Genomic DNA, 23,204 nt, shown 5'->3' on the forward strand with positions numbered 1-23,204 from the left:
TGCCATGTACATATTAAGCTCGTCATCACTTGAATGACGTAGCCAAAGCCTTAATATTACTCAACAGCTCATACAAATGCTATACCCCTTGTTTCTCCGCCGTAAGACAAAATAATCATTACGTATAAACAGAGAAATATCATTGCGTTCATCTAGCAATGATTCTGCCCACTCGGCCGCGTTTGGTTCATTAGTACTATCGTTTACGATAAAAAATGCATTTCTGAACCGTCCGGTTTCGGCAAGAAATGGATGCGTGTTACATATCAAATACCACGAGGACATGAAAATGCAGCGTTTCGTCACAGCTAACAATGGCTGTCGTTAGAACAAAAAAGCCACCATAGCGAAAGATTAGTAAAATATCTCGAGGGTCCGTCACACCTATACTTTGAGCAAACCTGTCACTTCGCTAACGAGACGTGGAACTACGGAAAGCATCTTGAATGTGGGTTTACTAAACCTTTTCATCTTCTACAGTACAAAACATTCCTAAGTAAGAATCACACGTCGTCCTTCTCTGCCAGTCGTATCTATTATCACAGTCAGTTCAAGCCGAACGTAAAGGAATGTTGGATCATTTCCTTAACAGCGTAAGAAAAACTGGACAGTGTATTACAGCTTCTAGGTTTGTTCAGGATTTCCTCAATGATCTGTGTTTCTCTTCTCCAGAGGACTTGTTAGGTTTTTATCCTGATCCTGTAAACATAACTGTCTCTGGCCGTAAGAAGAACATTTCCAGGGTTTTCTTTTGGAGAAACTGTCGGTATCTCCTTGGCTTAAGCTACTACTCACGTTGTTACTTGAATCTTTTGTAAATCTCGTAACCGCAGCGTTGCTTTAATCAAAGGTGATCCTGTTTTATAAGATGCTTCGGAATTTATTCACTTGCGTTTGTTTTCTTCCTTAATTTCCTTCTCTATTTTTTTGTACAAAAATATGTTAATTATAACATAAGAAGGAAGTCGTAGTGAGATTCCAGATTTTTTGTTTTATCATGCAAAAAATATAGTATTGCCTTTCCATTAGTTTTTAAAAAGTAGTTATTAACATTAGTATATATTTTATTCCCGTTTTGTAGTATATGTTTCATTCCCGTTTTCTATGTTCAAGAACTCAAAAAAGAAAAGGCATAACCTGATTTTTTTTAGTATCTTCATATTCACACTATATACAGAGCTGCACAGTTCACTCACACCATGGGGGATTTCCACCGTAGGCAACTAAAGTTTCAGATATAATGCAATATAGGCAATGATCTTTTTACATCAAAATACAAAAGCTAAACATCACATTCATCACCTACGACAAGAACGACTTTCTCAGTAAAAACATAAGCTATAAATACAAGCTACTTAACGACCTATTAACCAAGTCGAAGCACAATGGAACTCAGGCAAAATAAGGTTATATTCCTCTCGGAAATTATATGGTCCAAACTCACACTTAAATATTGTATCGTATTTTATCCAGATTTGTTTGATTCCCTGCGAAGTCGTGCAGCTTTTCGTGAAAAAAAAAGAAAAACAAAAGACATTTTGTCTCAGCTGTCGGGGTTTTGGGGAGTAGACCGTCTGGGATTTTGATTAGTAGGCCTACAGGTATTTTTGACATATACATATGAACAGCGTCCAGAAGAGTAGGGCAGAGGCACTTATAACCCTTACATGGAATATTCAGTCATGTGAGAGGAAATCATGTAAAACTGTTCATTGTTTTTGGAGGTCTTGTTAGTACTACAAGGTTTTCCGTCTTCTTCTTCTATCGGCTTCTGGAATCGACAGCTGGAATGTTGCACATCTTACCTCTCTGAAGACTCACATCAAACACAACGATCTTTAGTATTTCCTGGAAACTCAGGATCATCGATGTCATCTTTCATTTACCTCCTTCTCCCAGCGGGCCCGGCAGGTTTGTTGCTCTGAATCGAAGCGCACTTTGGAATGTGTCTTTCGGCCACGCCCTCCGCGAACTTGCGTCCGCAGTGGGGACACTCAACGTAGTCCGAAGTGTCTAAGGGAGGCGCCTCGTACCCTGACATTCCCTTGGCTGCTCGTACGGTGGCGATAAAGTCCTCGTGTTTCTTCCTCCAGTCGACTTTCTTGGGCTGGAAAATGAAGGATCTCAATTGAGAAAATAAAGTACATTAAGAATATTTGTAATCTTACGACGTCTAATCGTTGCTGTGTGACTGAGTAATGTGTATATATGCAGAGCTTGGTGTATTATATCAATAAGAAAACATTGTCGTAATGATAGGAAACCAAGTTGGCATCGAGAATTTCGAATTCCTCAACAGTGTCCACAGGTCAAAACGAATCATTTCTGAAAGTGTCGTAAAGAGAAGGCTTTATGCATTAACATCTGAGCCAAAGAATCTTGCAATTAATCATTTCTAAATGCACTGACAACCTATGTGTGTAAACAACGTAACAGACTCTATCCACAGAAGGTGGAAACGTTTGACATTATGTAGTACCAGCGCGCGGGCAATGAAGGCTCACCTTCGCAGGAGTTTTCTCTAAGTGCTTTCCTTTGGCAACGAATTTCTCTGCTTCTGTTCCTTTTGTTCTCATCTTCACGGGGTCGAATACCTGCAAGGAAGAAAGTTGTTATACTTTTCCGTTCAAGATGAGATGTCTCCCAGTCCCATGAGGAGAATAGTAACGGAGTAGATTGACAATTACCTCATGGAATCGTCTTCTTGCGAACAAGTAGTACGATAACGTAGTTTCTCTCTATGGAGAAACATTACTATAAAAAGGGAGGTAAAAAGAAATAAATCGAAGAACCTGCAGCAAAGAAACTATGTATATAAAATTAGGGATGCAAAACTTTAAGAACGTGATTTTTGTCAGCAAGGGTAACACCAACTGATTTTAATTTGCAAGTCACTGAAGTCCCGTGGTTAACATTAATTAATTGTTTTAAAAGACATGCGTTCGTTCTAAGCGTTTAAACTTTACAGATCTATCTGAATAGCTTGATCTTTAAAAGATTAAGAACTAAGTACACTTAAAGCTTTATTACGTGCAGTTTATTTTGCCTTGAACCAATTTCAAATTCAGTTAAGAACGAAGAGGTAGGTGGCGATTGAACTAACGGCGATTCACGTTATGTTTAGGGTTTTCAAATTATGGTAAAAGGGTTCGCATAGAGGGGTTGTTTTGGGAACTGATGCTGTTTTCAGGTTCAGCATACTTGAAAATAAGGGTCAGAATCATGCTTTCACACTATCACACTATATGCACAAAGTATTATTTACAGAAGAGGGACCGGTGAGGTCAATGATTGTCACTTAACATCGGAAAATAAAGAACAATTATGAAAACTTGGGTTGGGTCATGTTTTGATTTGTTACCCCGTACAAAAAACTAAAACGCAATGCCTAATATCATACACAAGACAAGATACAAGCAGTGCATTTTGTCGTCTAAATGATTGGTTGGTTTTCGTGGGTTATAATGAATGATTCAGGTTAATAAATGTGTATGTACTGAATATTTGCTGCTGTGGTCGTGGTAACTGGAGTTGCATGGTACCGTGTAATAGATCTGATAGGTAGTATACCACCTTGGTGATGCATTCTCTTTGCTTAATTATATATATATATATATATATTATATATATATAATATATATATATATATATATATATATATACGTACTTATATATAAATATATATACGTACATATATATACATATATATATATATATTATATATATATATATATAATATATATAGAATAACATCAGTGTGTGCGTGAATGTGTATGAAATTATACATACACATGTAGATGAGTGTCTATGAGAAAAAAAGATGTCTCGTTTTTCTTGAGAATAAGAATGGCTGAAACCTAGGAACTTGTAAATGGTAATGGGGGGGAAAAAAGGTTATAATTTTCGTAAATCCCAGTAAGTCTAATTCCAATGAGTCTGTGTGAAATCCCATCAACAGGGAAACAAGCGGGAAGATCGGACGGTCTGATCCTTATTGTATTATGCAGAAAGGAGCAGATTCCCTGTTTTGACAGGAAATTCTACAAGTGTCATGATACGTCAAAGTCACTTTTCAGTGATGGCTTCTGTCATAATTCACAGCTTTTGTTTATTAGAATAGAATATAGAATTTAGGCCAAGCGCTGGGACCTATGACGTCAATCAGCGCTGATGGGGAAATTGACAGTAAGATGGTTTGCAAGGTGTAACAGGAGGAAAACCTCAAAGCAGTTGCAATATGAAGTAATTGTTAGAAGAGGTGGAAAGTAAGATGGAAGAAAGAGAATATGAACATAGGTACAGTAAAAAAAAGAATGAAAGAGGTTGCAGCTAGGGGCCGAAGGGAAGCAGCAAAGACACTTAAGTAATGCCTGCAGTACACCACGTGAGGTGCAATGACGGCACTACCCTCGTCTTATTGGAAAGTCATGAATGAATCAAGAGAGAAGATCTTGTGAAGGAGTTGATAGAGACGGAGTAAGGTTGGAAAAGAGGAAACGTTATTGATTTATGAACTTTAAAGTCGATAAAACCCCACAGTTTCACTGAGAAATTAGAGTTGGAGGAGTTGGACAGCAAGACGGACGGAAGGGAGTGGGAATGGCAGTAAAATGTAAAATAAATGGCTAAAAAGTGAATGTTATCTAGGGGCTAAAAGGATCCTGGAAACACCCTCTAGTAACACCCTTCAGTAATACCTTAAGTCAAGGAAAGATTTAAGAATGGTTACAAACCTTTGATGACAACCTATTAAAAGTGCTACGTCGACTATCACTGCGTTTACTTGTTTATGTGTAGTATACTCTCACCCTGATAGATTTAATTCATGAATGCTTTTTGTTGTGCTACTATTCCTAAGTCCTATTGGCTATTAAAAATATATTTCATGGTACGTCATCTAAATGATGACAAAAAAAAATACAATGCTGTGCATTAGAGGTCATTCAGCTTACCATCTTCATGTTGCAGAAAGAGAGTGGTCAAATAATCTCAAGTTAGTTTCAAGAGGAAAAATCTACATAAATATTAATTACAGTATTACGACATCGTTTTCACATGGATCAGCCAAACGGCTGTCTTGAAATGTCTCAAGATACTGGTGTTGATGAATACAGTAGAATTAATAATGTTTTCCTTTCATACCGGAATCAGTCTTCACTAGCAGGATGTAATCTCTCAGGTATGATTCCAAAATTATCAATTTTTTTTCTTAACTAGTTGGCAAGAGTTATCAATATCCTCTAGAATATACTCCGATAGGATACTGCGTCAATTTAAGAATAACATTAAGTCTTACAGGACTGTAGTCAGGATGGTTTATTCTAAAATTAATTTGACATTATACTGGAATAAACTCGGTATAGCTGGGTATGCATCAAAATTTTGAAAAGGTCAATAGATGCTTTATTGTATTTAAGAGCTATTGGGAACTCGTGAAATTTTGAGGTGGGGTAATGCGAACACTCTATATCAAATTGAGCAGATGGGTATAATTGAAAAACAAAATAGTAGTTTGAGAACAATTCACACTGAATATATGTTAACAGACATTATAATGAGCTTAGTGGATACAGTAAACTTGAAGTTTATGAAATCGCGAGAGCGAGTTAAAGAGACAATTTATTAAAACTTTAAAAAGAAATATAATAAAAAGATTTGTAAAATTAGTCTTCGATTCGAAAAAAACACCTTTTGCTAATTCTCAGCTGTGGTATTAGACTTAAGACAAATTAGAGAACAATTCATATTGGTTATGAATTGACAAACATTATGACCAGCTTAGTGAATGGAAGTAAACTGAAAGTACACGAAAACTTTAGAACGAGCATAAGAAATATTGGATTGAAACTTGAAAACTTAAAAACGTAGTCATCGAGAAGAAAACTAAAGAATTTTGTTTAAGTTTAATTTTCGAAAAGAAAATTATTAATTTAAAAAAAAATAAAGTCTTCGAAAAAGAAGCTGAAGAAAATTGAATATATATATATATATAGTATATATATATATATATATATATATATATATATATATATATATATATATATATATATCCTTCGAAAAGAAGTTAAGAAAATTGAATATATATATATATATATATAATATATATTAACATAGTATATATATAGATATATAATAATCATAAATATATTATATATATATTTATCTTATACTATACATATATATATATAGATATATATATATATATATATATATATATATCTATATATATATATCCCATTATATAAATTATATATATAATATAATAAATAGATATATATTAATATATGTATGATCCTTCGAAAAGAAAAATGTAGTCTTCGAAAACCAAAATAAAAAAATAGAAAAAAAAGTCTTCGAAAAAAATATAAAACAGAAACAAAAAATAAATAAAAAAAATAGCCTTCGAAAAAAAATGAAAAAAAAGTCTTCGAAAAAAACAAAAGCAAAAGCAAAAAATAAATGAAAAATAGTCTTCGCAAAGAAAACTATGTTTTTTTTTTTTAAATATAGTCTCCGTGGAGAGAGAAAGAAAGAGAGAGAGAGAAAAAAACCTCACCTTTCGTTTCTTGGCTTTGGCCTTCGACTTCGCACAGATGGCCTCGTGTTTCTCTAGCCGGTCAGGGGCGAAATTGCGTCCACAGATCTTGCAACTTGCCAGACCGGGGGGCACGGAAGATTTAGCGGGGCCCTACAAAAAAAAAAAAAAAGATTAGATGCGCACGTCTCCTAGGATCACCATTACTGTTTATTCACTTACCTTTGCAGATATCTACCTCCAAGTTTATATTTTGTGGGAGGTGTATGTATGTATGTATGTATGTATGTATGTATGTATATATGTATGTATGTATGTATAATAAATAGATAAATAAATATATATACATATACATTCAAAAATCAATTGAATTACCTGGTAAAATATGTGTATTTTGTCATTGGCCAGTAATACCTTATACTGTTTAAGTTCATATATTTTACCAGACAATTCCTATTACTGTGGAGTTTCCAGCTATATATGTGAGCATGACTATATAAATATATATATATATATATATATATATATATATATATGAATATAAATTATATATATATATATATAGATATATATATATATTATTATACATATATATATATAATATATATATATAATATTATATATATAGATATATATATATATATGGAATCTATAACATATATATATATATATAGTAATATATATATATATATATATATATATATATATTATATAATATATATATGTATAAATATATATATATATAATATGTATTTATAAATTATATATATAGATATATATATATATTATATATGTATGTATTATATATATTATAATATATATATATATAGATATATATATATATGAATAATAAAAATTACGTTTCAGGATAACCAGAGACTCGGTTATTAACAAAATTATCTTAAGGAATTTCAGAAATAACCTTATCATAATTAAAGTAAAATAAGAATATTAAAATTTGGACCTGAAATATACTTATGCAGTAATTAACAGACAGTGAAATCTTATCCTGACATCTCAAAATTGTGTAAAAAATATACCAGCAGGAAAGCGAAAGCCAGACTCATATATATCTAGTTACTAAACATGACAGTGAATTCTAATAATGTTGTCATTACTAAGGAAAAAATTAGCTGTCTGACATATCCTTTGATGATTATTCTGTAAATCTTGACGTAAGAGGAATTGTAAAGAAGAATTACACAGGAATCTATTCCAACTTTAAAATCATAATCTAGTCTCTAATTCAATTAAGACTTACGAAGCCGTGACCTAAACTATCTTTGTGCCCATGCTAGCGAGTGAGTGCTGCTGCCCTCTATAATATCAAATTTGTCAGGTCACGTGTAAGTGTGACCTCTTAGACACTTACCATTAAGAAGCATACGGTTTAATTGGTAGGTCTAAATTCAGAGGTCCATTCTAGACCTCGTATTTCTGGGTAACACCTCACCACATTTACGGACAGCCAACAGCGAGAAAAATGTCACCGTTGCTATGTCCATATTGACCAACCTTAGTAAATATATGGTATCTACTAAATGGTCACTATAGATACTAATTATTTATTTGTTTGTTTATCGTTCGTCAGTGTCCCTGATTCCATGTTTCGCTGTTACGAAAATGATACAGAGAACCCCGATTTCCGTAGAAAGAAATTGATGTATTGACTAGTTGCTACTCACAGAGAGAGAGAGAGAGAGAGAGAGAGAGAGAGAGAGAGAGAGAGAGAGAGAGAGAGAGTTGTGCTTAAACCACACTAACAACGGAGTTAGATGTATGCCTAGCTGCTACCCACAGAGAGAGAGAGAGAGAGAGAGAGAGAGAGAGAGAGAGAGAGAGAGAGAGAGAGAGAGAGAGAGAGTTGTGCTTAAACCACACTAGCAACGAAGTTAAACGTAGGCCTATATACGTAATGTTACTCTTAGTTTTCAACTTCCTTATGTTTGAGAGACTCATCGTTCTTCATTCTAAAGTCATAACCTCTTCCCATACATCAGCCATAATTAATAAATCTATATGAATATGTTGGGATACAGCAAGGTTAAACGGACGTACCTACAGATAAAATCATTAGAAGGTCATAGCAACATATTTTAACCCCCCAACTTGGGTGCGTAAACAAACTTCGTTTGATGGTGATGACGTAAGTGCAAGACCTCTACAGGAGCAGGCGAGTTCTATTGGTACGTTTGCAAAGCGTTTCGTTGACTGACAGTTAAGGATTAAACTGGGAAGGCATTGAGGAGTGAGAGATGTGTATTTCTGGTGATAGAAGTTCACTCTTGACGTGGTTCGGAAGTCACGTAAAGCCGTTGGTCCCGTTGCTGAATAACCACTCATTATTTCCAAGTATGATTAAAAGTTATATCTTGAGTTGATGGTAATTAGAGAGTCACAGTGAATGTTGTTGACATTTTGTTGAGATTTTCCCAACAGATAACGCCCTACCCACCCACCATCTCTCTCTCTCTCTCTCGTCTCAATCTCTCTCCTCCTCAGTCTCTCTCCTCTCTCTCTCCTTTCCTCATGCTCTTCCTCTCCTCTCCTCCCGTCTCTCCTCTCCAAGAACAAGTGAATAACCCTACTGCCTTAAAAAGTTGCTGAAGGTTCTTGATATGAAAAGCAAGATCGATGGGAAAAATGGCTTTTTTATTATATAGACGTAACGAGCTTTTACCAAATACTACGAACACACTTATATTACGTATAAGTGAGGACACTTATGCAACGTATAAGTGGGGACAATCATGTAAGGAAAACTGTAGACACGAACTGTACAGTTTTGTATAAGTGGCGGACAATCACGTGACGTAGTTCTCTCGTAGTACGAAAGCGTTCCTCCTACCGAGGACAGAATCGATCGGCTTCCATAGTTACAAGTAAACTAACCATAATGTTGTTCCCTAGAATCCACTCCGTAAACCGAGCAATTATTGCATTCTTAACTAAACGATCAGTTATGGTCAGATCAATGGGCCATATACATAGTACAGTGGTTCCTGGCGTAGAAATATCACTCTCTTTATCTTTAATCACGAGTATTAGTCTTACTGCCCTCAGAATTACAGCTGATTTAATAGACACGAGCGGTTGCTCTACAGTTAGTCTATTGTTTTTGTAGATAAAAATGCTTGTTTTTTTTTTTTTTCTTATTTTGCTTATTTACCAATTAAACTTAAAAAACATGTTTTTCTTAACGATCCTGACGTTAATAACGTTCGTCCAGCGTGCTAATACGAATATTTTTACTGGTTCTTAGCCTAAATTATCTTGGAAAGTAATGATTTTATGGGTCTATGGTTCAGTTGTTTGTTAACGAATGCAGAAATTTGAGTACATATATATATTAACCTATCACATACACAACTGTTCTGTGCAATGGTACGATTACTATAAGGACCTCATTAAAACTGGATGGTTGCATTGAAAGCTTGTACCTTTTTTGAATAAATAACTCTGCTATATACCATCTAGTTTTAGTGAGGTCCTTCTAGTAATATATATATATATATATATATATATATATATATATATATATATATATATATATATGTATGTATATATAAGATAGCTGAATGCTCAGATATCATTTACTTGATGAAAAAAGAATCAATTAATTAAAGATTGAAAAATCTTACAAAGAGTAATCACATAACTATATGTGTTTAGATAACTGAATGAAGCCACCACAGATTTTGACCTAGTATAACAGGAATTGTTTTTGGTAACTGATTTCCTGTGTTTATCTAGATATTAAGCCTATTATTATATTCGAGACTATTTGAACTGAACCAATATATTTCCTGTTGATGATTGAATAACATTTTGAATATATACATTCTGGATTAGTATATTTCACTAATTACAGAATTGACGCAGTAGTGCGTTGCGTAATTTTCTTCGCCCCCCACCCCCCAAATATCTAGGCCCCACCTAGCCCCCGCCATCCCCCTCCCCATTGATGGAATGCCAGCTACGTCACTGTTTCCACCTATGAGACTTTTATTTCGTTTACAACAAAAGCAAATCTTTTCGGTAAAGTAACTATAGTAGATTCACATCAACCGTGCCATCGATGTCTAGGCCAGTCCCTTACGACGCTCCTGATTGGCTGTTGATAAGCCAATCACAGGGCTGGAAACTCTCTCGAGAGAGAGTTCACATAGGCAGGATGTATGTTCCACCTTTCCTGAGGGATAAGTCTTTCAGGAGAGGTGGAACATAGATCCTGCCTATGTGAATTCTCGAGAGAGACTGAGAGCTTCCAGCCCTGTGATTGGCTTACCAACAGCCAATCAGGAGCGTCGTAAGGGACTGGCTTAGACATCAAATGCACGGTTGATGTAAATATACCATAGTAACTCTTCAGTATGATATACTTGTTTGTTGACTGTAGTTGTAACACGTTAGTAACTAATATCATAATATTGAGGCCTTTATAAGTTAGAGATATCTATTTTTTTTCCTTAATTCATCATAACTGAAATATCACAGGGACATTTACAACAGCCAACATACCCAACTGTATAGGTGTATGTTATCGTCCTTACATGCCAAAGATGAAGCAATTCATGTCAATTGTATGTTATTAAAAAAAAAATTTAATCATAATGCTACGTAAATACTCACAGACAAATGTAAGTAATCACTAGAACAGTAATATAGAGCACTTCACTTCAAAATTTTCTCGCGTCCGAGGAAAATGAATCTAATTAATAAAACTGAGAGAAAAAAAATAATAATCAATCGTGATTGTAATACAGGGTGAAGTTTATAAGTTTACCTGAAAATATTTTTGTTATTAGCGGATTGAAAATTGTATCAAAATAAATTCTTGAGGATTATAATGGCAAGTGCCTTAGAGGCTGCAGATTATATTATACATCAAGAGAATTGAGAAAAAATGTGTAAATAATGTGCTAAGTGCGCAATTGATAGAAATGTTATAAGTGATAATAGCAGTTAATCTGCTCATTCAATTATGTAATACGTGATTTGATACATGGCATTCTATGCTTTATCTACACTTAATATAAAGTTGGCGTTATTGGATAAAAAAAAAATGCTTTATTTCGTGAACTACAAAATTGCAGTGATTAATTTGTTACTGGAGATGCAAAGGGAGTGATTCTTATTGTGCGTTTTTTATATTTTGTTTTGTTTTGTTTAAACATGTATATATTTTATTGCGTCTGAGTTTGTACTGTCCTTAACCTAATTAAAAGTTTTATTGTGGAATTATTTACATAAATGCTTCGTGTTATAATTAACATTCAAGTGTAAACATTTACATATTTTAGGAAGTATCCAATGCAGTTTTATACAACATACAGTAACACACACAGATATATTATGATATCTATATATATATATATATAATTATATCAGTGTGTGCGTGTGTGTGTGTGTGTGTGTACATGAGCATACATTAAACCACATCCAATCATTCTTACTTTCTTACATGATTGTACATATAAGCGGTTCTTACCAATGTCTAGGATTAGACTACATAGCTTGGAAAGACAAAGAAACCTAACTTCCGATCTCGAGTTCCGTGAAGTTTCCCTCAAAGAAAACGAGAAACTTTTTACTGGTTAATTCAGGGTTTCTAAGTATCAATCCAGCAGTATTTGGCAACCCTGCTGGAAACATCAAACACATCGATATACTCACTGGTATATACAGAAATGATAACACGTTCAATTTAGTGAGCATAGCCGGTGTTTGCTAAGTTCATGTTTCCAACTTACGGTAAACTATAAACATGTCATAAACGTTGCTTAAACCATTACAAACACATCATAAACAAGTTGAATACAAGTTAACTACTTAGTCCTAATCAGTGCTTCATATTAAATACGATCCAACATCTGCTAAAGGTTGGTTTTCCACTGACTGGCATCGACTTGTTTTCAACCTGTTTGTATTATGTATGCAATAAGTTTATGATGCGTGTTTATTACAAGTTTTAGAAAGTGATTTTGTTAGTAATTTGCATTTGAACTTAGCCATAAACAGTAATTCACTGTTATCAACCCTGGCTTGAGACTCTGGCACTGCAAAATCACCAAGTGAATTCATGTACCTGAAAAAAAAACAGACATAGACATACCAAAATACATCCATACATAACATTTACTGGTGTGTATGCGGTTCAAGTATATGCGCAGTATGCATCTATGATGTGCATACATACAAAGAATAAGGAATTAAAAATTTGTTGATGGTTTAGCATGCTGTTAGCTGCGGAGTTATTTCTAAGCCTACTGGTGTATGTAACTGGCGACTACTTCGCATTAAGAGCCGACATTCATTCCTGGGTAAGCTCTGGTACCTATGAATTGGGACATTCATCGCTCTAAGGGGGAATCAAGCTACGATGGGCGTTTTATACAAGCACACATTGAATCGGTGCAGAAGACATATAGGCCTATAATGGTTTGTGCCCTTCCATCTGAAGCTGGAATTTTTGTCTTGTTGTTTTACCTCCTCCCCATCATTTTCTTCAGCTTCTCCATCTTCTTCATCATTTCCCTCTTCATCCTCTCCATCTTCTTCGTCTTCTTTTTCTGCATCTTCTTTCCCAGCTGGTTCTTCTTTACTTTCTACCTGTTCTTCTTTCTTTTCTACTTTTTCCTCTTCCTCCGCATTTTCTCCGTTAGCCTCTTGTTCACGATCAGATTCATCACTATCCCACTAAATTTAAGAATGGAAAAACGTCTTTTGTAAACCAGGAAGTCCACAGGGAGGTTGGTGCAATGACCCGGGAGTCGTGGCTCAAAGAGTGTGGTTCTTAACCAGGCTCTCTTTTGCAGTACTTTTGTACTTTCTTTGCTCTTTAGGTATTCAGCACTGATTGATTTGCTTTGTGTAATATGGCACCGTAATTAATGAAGCATATTTATCTGGAGAGGTTCATCAAATTTTTGTGCTTCGTATGCTGTATCTTTATGTCTGAATTGGAAGGGAGTGTCATGTTTTAGTTTATGTTGGTACGTTCAGGAAGCTGGTGCCATTTGAATGATCTAAAAAGATGTAAAGTATGACAAAAGCAGTTAAGAAAAAGGGGGAACGAACGTAAGTTTAATTACTGTGTGCATTTGTTTTTAGAATAAATAAGTCGATTTAGTACTAACCACAAGATGGCTTGCATCATCCAACTGATTTTCCTCCCTTTTTTAAACTTTCAGAAAGTAGATGTCTCCAGGTTAAGAACCACTATTCTTGGCTCACCTGTGTGTGAAGTGTGCTGATATAATCACCTTTAATTTCATTTCTCTCACCTGCAGAGACTCAGCTGAATAAAAGAATTATGTCCTGAAAAAACCCAACTGTTATGGAACAAGCATGAGACTATATAGTAGATCGGTTTATTTCACCTGTACAGAACTCTGCTATCCTGACACCGTGTGTATAGGATAGGGACCTAGTTATAAGACTAAAAAAAAATGTTTTGAATAAGTAAATAAATTTTTGCCCGTCATCTCCATGGAATGTTTATATCTTTCTTTAAGCATGATCATGGCTTTAAATACATTTGCTAAATATGAAGAAAAGCTGAGAGAAGGATTAGCAGTATAAAATAGAATAAATATGGGAGGGAATGTCTCGCTTAGAACCAAAGTAGTATGTTGCACTGAGACTATAACTTATCATTGCTAAGCTATTCATACGCTTTCTAGTAAGTAGCTCAAAGACTTGAAAGCTACTCGCATATAAAGCTGAATAAAAAGGAAGGAGTTGAGGCTATTATACATCAGCTATAAGAAAAAATAGGAGTCAGTCGCTGACTAAAGTTTCATTTCAAGCGATTCTCGAACCTCTTCTCGGAACTTACCGTAGGCTTGAAGTTCAGGGCACCTTTGGACCGCGGCACTGGCTTCGGCGCATCGTATTCGCCCTCGTTATTGTTGTTGTTGCTGCGACTCTTGACTTGTGTTATCGGGTGACCACGAGTTCGGATGACGGGTGTTTTGCTCTGCAAGGAAGAGTGGTTTTAGCGGTTGGAAGTGATTGTTTCGTGGTATGTTTATAGGTTTTAGTACTAGTTTTTTTTTTTATTTATTCATTTAGTTATTCATTGCATTTATTATCAGCTATATTGTGTTTTATTTCCCTACTCGGCAAATCATTCACGAATTCGATCTGTTGCTTTAGTTAAATCATGTCATTATAATGATTGATTCCAAGACCTTGAGAAAAAATAGGCTGATATACCTCTTGACAAAAAAAATTTCAATTTAAAATTACGATAGTAATAAACCGCTGACTATTGTCGGTAGTAAACAATTGTTATTGTTTTTACTTCTTGTAACATAGTAAGCATTTTACTTAGTCATCAATAAGTGAAAATTAAATTATGGAAAAAAAAATAAATTTTGAGATTCTAAAAGCACTATAGATACTTACAGGGGCGCAGCCCATTTTAAGCCAATCTTGAAGGTTCCCTCTCGAGATTGTGTCATCAAAGATACATTTATTATTTTCTTCGCTTATTGTCAGTTTTCAGCACCATAATAGTGTCCACCGCGTGAATAGATAGTTTATCTCTTTTTCATAATAATTTTGCTGCGTTAACAAAAATGTGTATGTTTATTTATATGGCCTCGTGACCATATATTTATAAATTATATCACGTTGTTACTTCTGCGATAGAAGCTTATATATGTATATGTATATACTATGTACACACATATATATGTATACATACATATGTTTATATTTATGAATATATATGTATATATAAATATACATGCATGATATATTTATAGATATATCAAATCGTCATTTTGAAAACATATATATAATATATATATATATATAGATATATCAAATCGTCCATATTTGAAAAACATAATATATATAATATATAATATATAATATATATATATATATATATATATATATATATATATATATATATACATGATTCATATGTTTTCAAAATGACGATGGGATATATCTATAAATCTTATATATATATATATATATATATATATATAGATATATGTATATATATATATATATAATAATATAATATATATTATATATATATATATATTTAATTTATATATTATATAAATATCCCGTCACCATTTTACGAAAAGAAAAATAAGATACCTAAGAAAATAAGGAAGACATAGGTTGAACGTCATATTAAAAGTAGTCATTCTTCATACAGTTAGATTACAGAGTTTAAAAGTTGACAAAAGTTATAACTGTTATATAAAGGTTATAAGACTTTATTCACTAAATCAGGCTTTCCTACCCACAGAGATTAATTCTTGATTAAAACATCATAAAGCCATGTCGACAACCTGTTGCATAGATATCTCAAACAAACTGACAACAAGTCAATGAGTTTAAGTCGAAATGGACCTTTGACAACGAGTGGTCGGAACTACCCAGAGATGTCGTTGACTTGTATTCAACTTGTTCGTGAATTGTGAGCCACAAGTTGCCGACAGTGTCTTCGAAATGTCTTACTTGAGTGTGGACACAACCTTAGTAACGTTTTATGTCACCTCCTTATTTGCAAAGTTGTTATGAATATGTATATGGAGTATTTTAAGATAATATAATTTTGCTTTTAATATTAATTTCTGATAGAAATGATGATTTTTATTGATTAATTTATTTATTCATTTATTCTTTTTTTACGAATTTCAGGATAAAACCAGTTTTACAGAGCCAGTCCTTTCAAAGAATATAGAAAGGAATAGACCATTCTAACAAAGACTATGGACTACGCAGTTTGTTGACCTACATAATCACAATATCTTTCCAAGTGTTCACCTTTTCAATTACCCAGTACGATAGGGAAACACAAGTGTGAGATAAAAAAAAATAAAACAAAGGAGACGAAAGCTTGAGGTCGATGACACTTATCCAACCGAATAACTCGTTTCATAATGGAAAGAGTAATATGTCTATACTCTGTTATTTTCCATCTGTCCATCCGCCTGTGGTGTTTGCACATGGTAACACTGCGTCCCGGGCTTTAAATAATATCCTATTTCGAATATTAACGGTGTAATTCGCATACAGTAAATTATTAAAACACTTTTCAGTTGCAAATATACACCCAGATATCCTTTTATTTACCAAAAACTTATACATAGCGTACCTATTTAAAGGCCGGAACGCAGTATTACCATGCGAAAACACCTCAGTTGGATGGACAGATGGAAAAAAACAGAGTATAGTTACTTTGGTTTTCTTTGTTCGTTGCTAGTACTAAACACCGAATGGTAAATGTAAAGTAGACAGCCGCACGGAGATATCGTTTATTAATATTCGTCGACCACACAATATAGAAATGGGTTTATATAATACTTTGATCCTTCGAGTGGATAGTACTAAACACGGCGTCCCAAGGAGCTTCCGCCATGTTTAGTACTAATAGACCTCGGAGCAGGTGTTTTTGGTATGGTTACTTTCGGAGTTTAACGAAAGTTTGATCAAAAGTTTATCTTCGTGACTGGCAACAAATGATTGTAGTTTGGGAGAGACAGGAATATAGTTTCAGGGAGATTTTTTTTTTTTTTTTTTTTTTTTTTTGTGGGAGTTGTCATTCCTTTCCACCCTTGTGTCAGGGAGCCAAAAAGCTAGGGACCATTATTGGTTGTGGTGACGGAATTCAATAATTCCTTTTGCCGTAGAAAAAATAAACAGGTAAATAAAGATAAATAATTAAAAATAATTGAATAATGGGGTTCGATAGTGGAGGAGGTACGCGCTCTGTTATGCCTTTTTTAATTGTAAATAAGTCTATTGTTGCTACTGTCTGATAAACCTGCTGGGCACCCATAATTTGAAAAAAAAAATAAATAAATAAAAAGATACATTTTAAAGTTCATTTTATAATTCAAAGTCGAGTCAAGCTACAGACTTCTAAAATGAAGTCTAATCATTACAAGACCGCATTCGTGATCGTGCAGCTGCTATATCTGGGTACAATTACTCATTTAAAAATTTTCATTTATGGATCTTAAAAATTTTCAAAAAACTTTCTCTTACTACTTAAAAAATAAATGTAGACCAAGTTCAATCATTTTGTTTTTATTCTTAATACGAATTTACAGGTCGGTGAACTTTTGTTGTTAGGTATTAACTTTGGCTGTGAAAGTTGGTAAGACACTATCTCTCTCTCTCTCTCTTCTCTCTCTCTCTCTCTCTCTCTCTCTCATATTTAGGGGGGCTTCGCAAAATTCGGATAATTAGGGTAAGTCGAATGAATTATGATATCCATACTGTTCACAAACAGACAATTTATCTTTTAATATTTAACCATGCAATGATTTACGTAATTATTACAATACAGTCTTCATTTAAAAATATAATTCACACTCAAAAAGAAAACGTCTTTCACAACAGAAAACAAACTAACAGGAAATTAAGTTTTTCTGTGTGAAAGAAAAATAAATGGTAAAATGTAAAATAAGAAAAAATATTTAAGAGTTTTTTTGAAGTCAATATGATGGCAGAAATCCGTCAAGAAATGAATGATGTTCCCTCGTTGCGTTGGTAATAATGTTTCCTTTGTTGGGGATGGCGTACATGTCCAAAGGTTTAAAAAAAATGGCTTTATTTTTCAGTCTTATTTTTCAAAGGGAACGCGACAGATCTGTGTCATCTCCAAAATGATTGCAAAATTACGTGTAGCATAAAAAAAAAGGGTAGCATGTAGGCCCCAGTTCTTTTGTCATAAATAATATATAGCCCAGTTTTTCCCCCTTTAAATCTATAAATATGATTAAGGAAATAATTCAAGCTCTCTCTCTCTCTCTTCAATTCAAAGCGAACCCCCCACTGACACGCTTGTATATATTTTATGAAACACAAAAAGACGACCACATATATCACTCTCTCTCTCAAATCGAGTGCGAGTTACTCGTGAACAAGCTTATATCTAAAGGGGCGCAAAAAGACAGCCACAGATCTCTCTCTCTCTCTCTCTCTCTCTCCCCTCAAATAGAGCGCAAGTCACTCGTGAAGAAGCTTGAAGGAACTGACAGACAGCCATATCTACCACCTCCCCCACTGGAATTATTTCAGTATTTTCGTTTTAGCATTTACCACGGTCAGCCGATCCGTGCAGTACGGTAATTGCAAATTGCAAGGCGATGCGATAGGCCGATTGACCAGCTCCCATCACACCAGCAAAGATTGTTTTTTTTTTCTCTTTCTTTTTTTTACGCTCGAATCGGCTGACTAGGGGTGATTTTATGCGTGTAAGCAACACCTTTTAGATATTGCCCCTGACACGCGATGCTTTGTGTTGTGTGTGTGTGTGTGTGTGTATTTTGTCAATAGTCTCATTCTGGACTTTTAAACTTGATGGCCGTTTTAGACTTATTTATATGAATTCTGAAAGTAAACAAAAAATGCTTGTTGTGTTCTTCAAATTTGGAATGATGAGTCTCTCTCTCTCTCTCTCTCTCTCTCTCTCTCTCTCTCTCTCTCTCTCTTCTGAAATCTTTTCAGAAATTCGTTTCAAAACTTATTCGCGTGACTACATATTGTCCTTAACCTGAATCTGGTACCATCCATCCAGAACTGAGAAATTTGAGGAAAAAACAATAATAGTATTTCTTGCAATGTGTTGTTTAAAAGACAATTATGTTGTCTATCCGACCTTCAGGAACTCACATTCAGAATATTTTCGTAGAGTATAATATAAAAAATATGCCTTGTGATTTCCCTGTCATGCAAAACATACCACGTGCTAGCATTTACCACGGTCAACCGATCCGATCTTTTTTTTAGTCATCTGAATTTGCATGATGGAGAGTGCAATTCTATCCACTCATGCGACGCAAAATAATACGTTCTTTCAGTTTTGGATTGAGTCTACGATTGGAAACTGACGCACTGAGAATTCTCCTGCGTCTATCATTTCCAGCAAAGTGGTAAATATGGTTTTATTTTTAATCCGCTCGATACTTGCACATCTCACGTAGCTGCCGGAAAATATAACGAAGTAACGGTTATAAGCCTGGAAACAATACTTAAACATTAAATGGGAATCATAACAATCTCTGATTCCTAGACTCAACAGCTTCTTTCGAAAGGTGGAGCGTTTAGCTAACAATCGTGCACACTTCGTCGTCACTTGTCGTCACCCGTCAGCCCTGAGCCCTGTTCTTTGAGTTCATACTAGTCTAAGCACCCTTGAGGGTGAATGGTAACCGCTACGTCTTTCAACTCACACCCAGTCAACTAATCAATCGGTGAACTTTGTTGGCAAAGCGTGATTCTCCCGTGATCAATTCGATCATTTCTATAAACTGCTCTCCTAGTGGAAAACCAGTGCAAAAACTGGAATTTCTTGCGTGAACATATCTATACATTGCTCTCCTAGACGTAGTGCGAAACCAATGCAAAACTTGCAGTTACTCTCGCGATCATTTCTATAAATTGCTCCTCTAGAGGGAAATCAATGCAATGCAATTCATTTCGTGTCCATTTTTATAAAGCGCTCCCCAAGTTGACAAACAAAGCAAAATTTTTAGTTATTCTATAAACTGCTCTCTTAGCATTCACTGTTTGAGATAAAAAAAAAAAATATAACCATCTCTCAGTGCTAACCTTTATATAACACTGGCTTTACGATTCTGCATATTGCAAATTGCATGAAGATGACCATAGCTGCATAGTTTTCTGTAACCGGAGGAGACGTTCAAAGTTATTGGGAAGATTAATGTCTTAGAAGTAATCACTGAACTCATAAAACTGTTATAATTGTTGACATATGTAATAATACCTTCATTGTCCGCTAGTGAGAGCTACTATTCTCCTGCCATTTGCCTAGTAAATCAAACCTCAGATCAGCTGAATGAGCGACAAAGCCACTAACCAGCTGACCTCGCAAGCCAATACGTCTGCTCTTCATCGATTCAAAGTGTACAACAGAGCACGTGCCCATGTACGTACATATTCGTATCATGAACCAGTCATAAATCTTCAGTTAAAATCAGAGCGTTTCAGATCAAGCATAGACCGAACACTTTGCTCTTAGACCTTCGGAATTCTTCACCTTAATGGTCTGACGTAGCTGGAGGTCACGCATTGTTTAAAGGCATGCACGTGCCATCGTTGCATTATGGGTTGTGTTCGTTTTACCGAAGTGGGTGCTTTAATATCCGTTTTCTTTTATTGCACGTTACAAAGAAATTGAGCGCGTGTTTCTTACGTACGGATTCTCGGGTTGTTCCCGAAACCAAGTTTATCAAGTTTGGTTACTATACCGGTAGAAAAGAATTTGCCCACACACACACGCACACACACACACACACACACACACACACACACACACACATATATATATATATATATATATATATATATATATATATATATATATATATATATATATATATATGGGACTTTTGATATAGTAGTTATGACACTAGCCTCACCAGCGCGAGGGGTTAGGGTTCAATCCTGTGTGAGATAAAGCACTTTAGACATGTACTGTCATATCTCTATATATCTCTGTTGATCCAGTCGGTAGATCAAGCTCCTCGTAGTTAATATACTGCCGTGGGTCGCACCGTCGCAGGCAGAATGGAAAAGGGTATGGGCCTGTAACTTCACCTTGAAAGCTTCAGAAAACCGAAATTTTCAAAACTCAGGCTAATATATATATATATATATATATATATATATATATATATATATATATATATGTTTATTCCATAAGGTTTTGTTGTTCAGGAACTAGGAGAAGTTTTGAATAAGCAAAGATTATACTCATTGACAACTTGTAAGAATTATTTATTATTATTATTATCATTATTGATGTAGTTTTTAGTTTTCTACAAAGAAAACTACTGTGCCGGCTTTGTCTGTCCGCCCTCAGATCCCAAAAACTACTGAGGCTAGAGGGCTGCAAATTGGTATGTTGATCATCCACCCTCCAATCATCAAACATACCACATTGCAGCCCTCTAACATCAATAGGTTTTAATTTATGTTAAGGTAACGTTAGCGATATGGGCCAGGCCACCACCGGGCCGTGGTTAGAGTTTCATGGGCCGCGGCTTATACATCATGATACCAAGACCACCGAAAGATAGGTCTATTTTCGGTGGCTTTGATTATACGATGTACAGAAACTTCAGCGCATTTATTAATTTACTTATTCATTTATTTTTGTTGTTGTTGTTGTTGAAGCTGGTTTCAATTGCGCTACAACTTACTGAAGGTAGAGCACAATAACAAGCTTCAATGATCAGGTTGTTTCAGATTATTGTTCTTCAACAACTACAGTGTATGTTAATACAGCATGGTGTAAATTCAAGGTCTAAATCTATAGACCTTGGTGTCATGATTCCTTTATTACAGAAAAAACTCTTCTGAGTATTCAAATACACAACCTTGGCAAATAACGGATAACCTTTATTTGTACAATAAAGAATTTCGAATATCGCATTGACTTCTGAACATCTTGCAAATCCATTCCTCCATTCCTACAGTCATTTACGAACTCTCACTGTAAATGTAAATGGTTTGACCGTGAAATTACGAGCTGAATTAAAAAAAAACGATGCAACAGAACCCCGTATCATGCAATATTCTTTTGCATTGACCATTGCTATGCAACCAGACGTGTAGGTGATGGGTAATGTGTGACGTCACTGCCTAAAGAACCTGTTGATTATGTTCTTGAAAAGTTAGGAATCGTTTTGATAAAACATCGCAAATAACCGGCTGTCTTTAATTCACTAAACACACTTCAACTTTCTGTTTGTAAGAAGAGAATATTCGTTAAAATTTCCTCAGTTGGTACTAGTCTTTTGGGAAGTACAGCACTTTTCAGTAATCAGAAGAGTGTACGCACAGTTCCAGGAATATTTTCCACAAGAAGAAACCACATCCACAACCGCACGATTAAAGAGGGAGAGAGAGAGAGAGAGCTGACTGCCCTCCCTAACAGACGGGAAAGAGAAACACTACTAACGAATTGATAGCCAAACACCTGCCGAGTTCATCACCCTTTACCCCAGCGCGCATGTCAGGGAAATCACCTGTTTTCTTCGTATCAGCCCCCATGGATGTGACTCTTGACCCAAATCAGACCTTGTATCGCTTTTGTTTTATTCAGTCGCTTCGTCGTTTTTTTGTCCATATAACTTTTTAAGGGGTTGGGGATGTAGAGATTGAGCGAATCGTTAATTATTCTGACATAGTTTTTGCGCAGGTGAAGTGAATATTTCAAGGTTTTTTTTTTTTTTTTTTCTTTTTTTTCGTGTACTTTTGTTCTATGTACTACTAACCTTTTCATTCTTATTTTTCTATATACTTTTAACGTTTATTTTTGTAATCCTTTTACTGATAATTTTCTTCAAGGTTGTCCCTTATTCCATTTTGTTTAGTTAATTTTATTTCGCTGGATATAGTATACGCGAATGTCTGATGGTATTAGTAGCCACAGACATTCCTTGATAATAAAAGGCGGAAGTGCGCTTAAATACCCGGAAATTATTACAGGTAAGACATTAGGACAAGAAGATAAAATCTGAATTCTTAATTAACCTTTGTTACATGAAAAGAATAAAAGTACAGCTAGCAAAGATTTTTACAGAAGAATGCGTATTGTAAGTGTGCAATCATGTTATGAAGACGATTTTTAACATTTCATTTCCTTTTGAATGATGTTCAA

The 23,204-nt window shown here is 34.7% G+C and overlaps 1 protein-coding gene across 4 annotated transcripts in view; it reads right to left on the reverse strand.

The window, feature by feature from the left end:
* Window positions 1-6: 6 nt before the first annotated feature.
* The window catches only part of LOC135216388 (serine/arginine repetitive matrix protein 1-like), a 168,938-nt gene continuing 145,740 nt past the window's right edge, over window positions 7-23,204 (reverse strand). For all 4 annotated transcript variants that reach the window (XM_064251663.1, XM_064251661.1, XM_064251660.1 and 1 more), the window contains 4 exons: window positions 14,376-14,516; window positions 6,557-6,688; window positions 2,505-2,594; window positions 7-2,107 (listed from right to left, as the gene is read on the reverse strand). In XM_064251663.1, coding sequence (XP_064107733.1) covers window positions 1,883-2,107; window positions 2,505-2,594; window positions 6,557-6,688; window positions 14,376-14,516 — 588 coding nt within the window. In that variant the 3' untranslated portion in view covers window positions 7-1,882. The remainder of the gene's footprint in view (window positions 2,108-2,504; window positions 2,595-6,556; window positions 6,689-14,375; window positions 14,517-23,204) is intronic.

This window comes from Macrobrachium nipponense, chromosome 6, assembly GCF_015104395.2.
Source record: "Macrobrachium nipponense isolate FS-2020 chromosome 6, ASM1510439v2, whole genome shotgun sequence".
In the NCBI taxonomy this organism is placed as follows: domain Eukaryota; kingdom Metazoa; phylum Arthropoda; class Malacostraca; order Decapoda; family Palaemonidae; genus Macrobrachium; species Macrobrachium nipponense.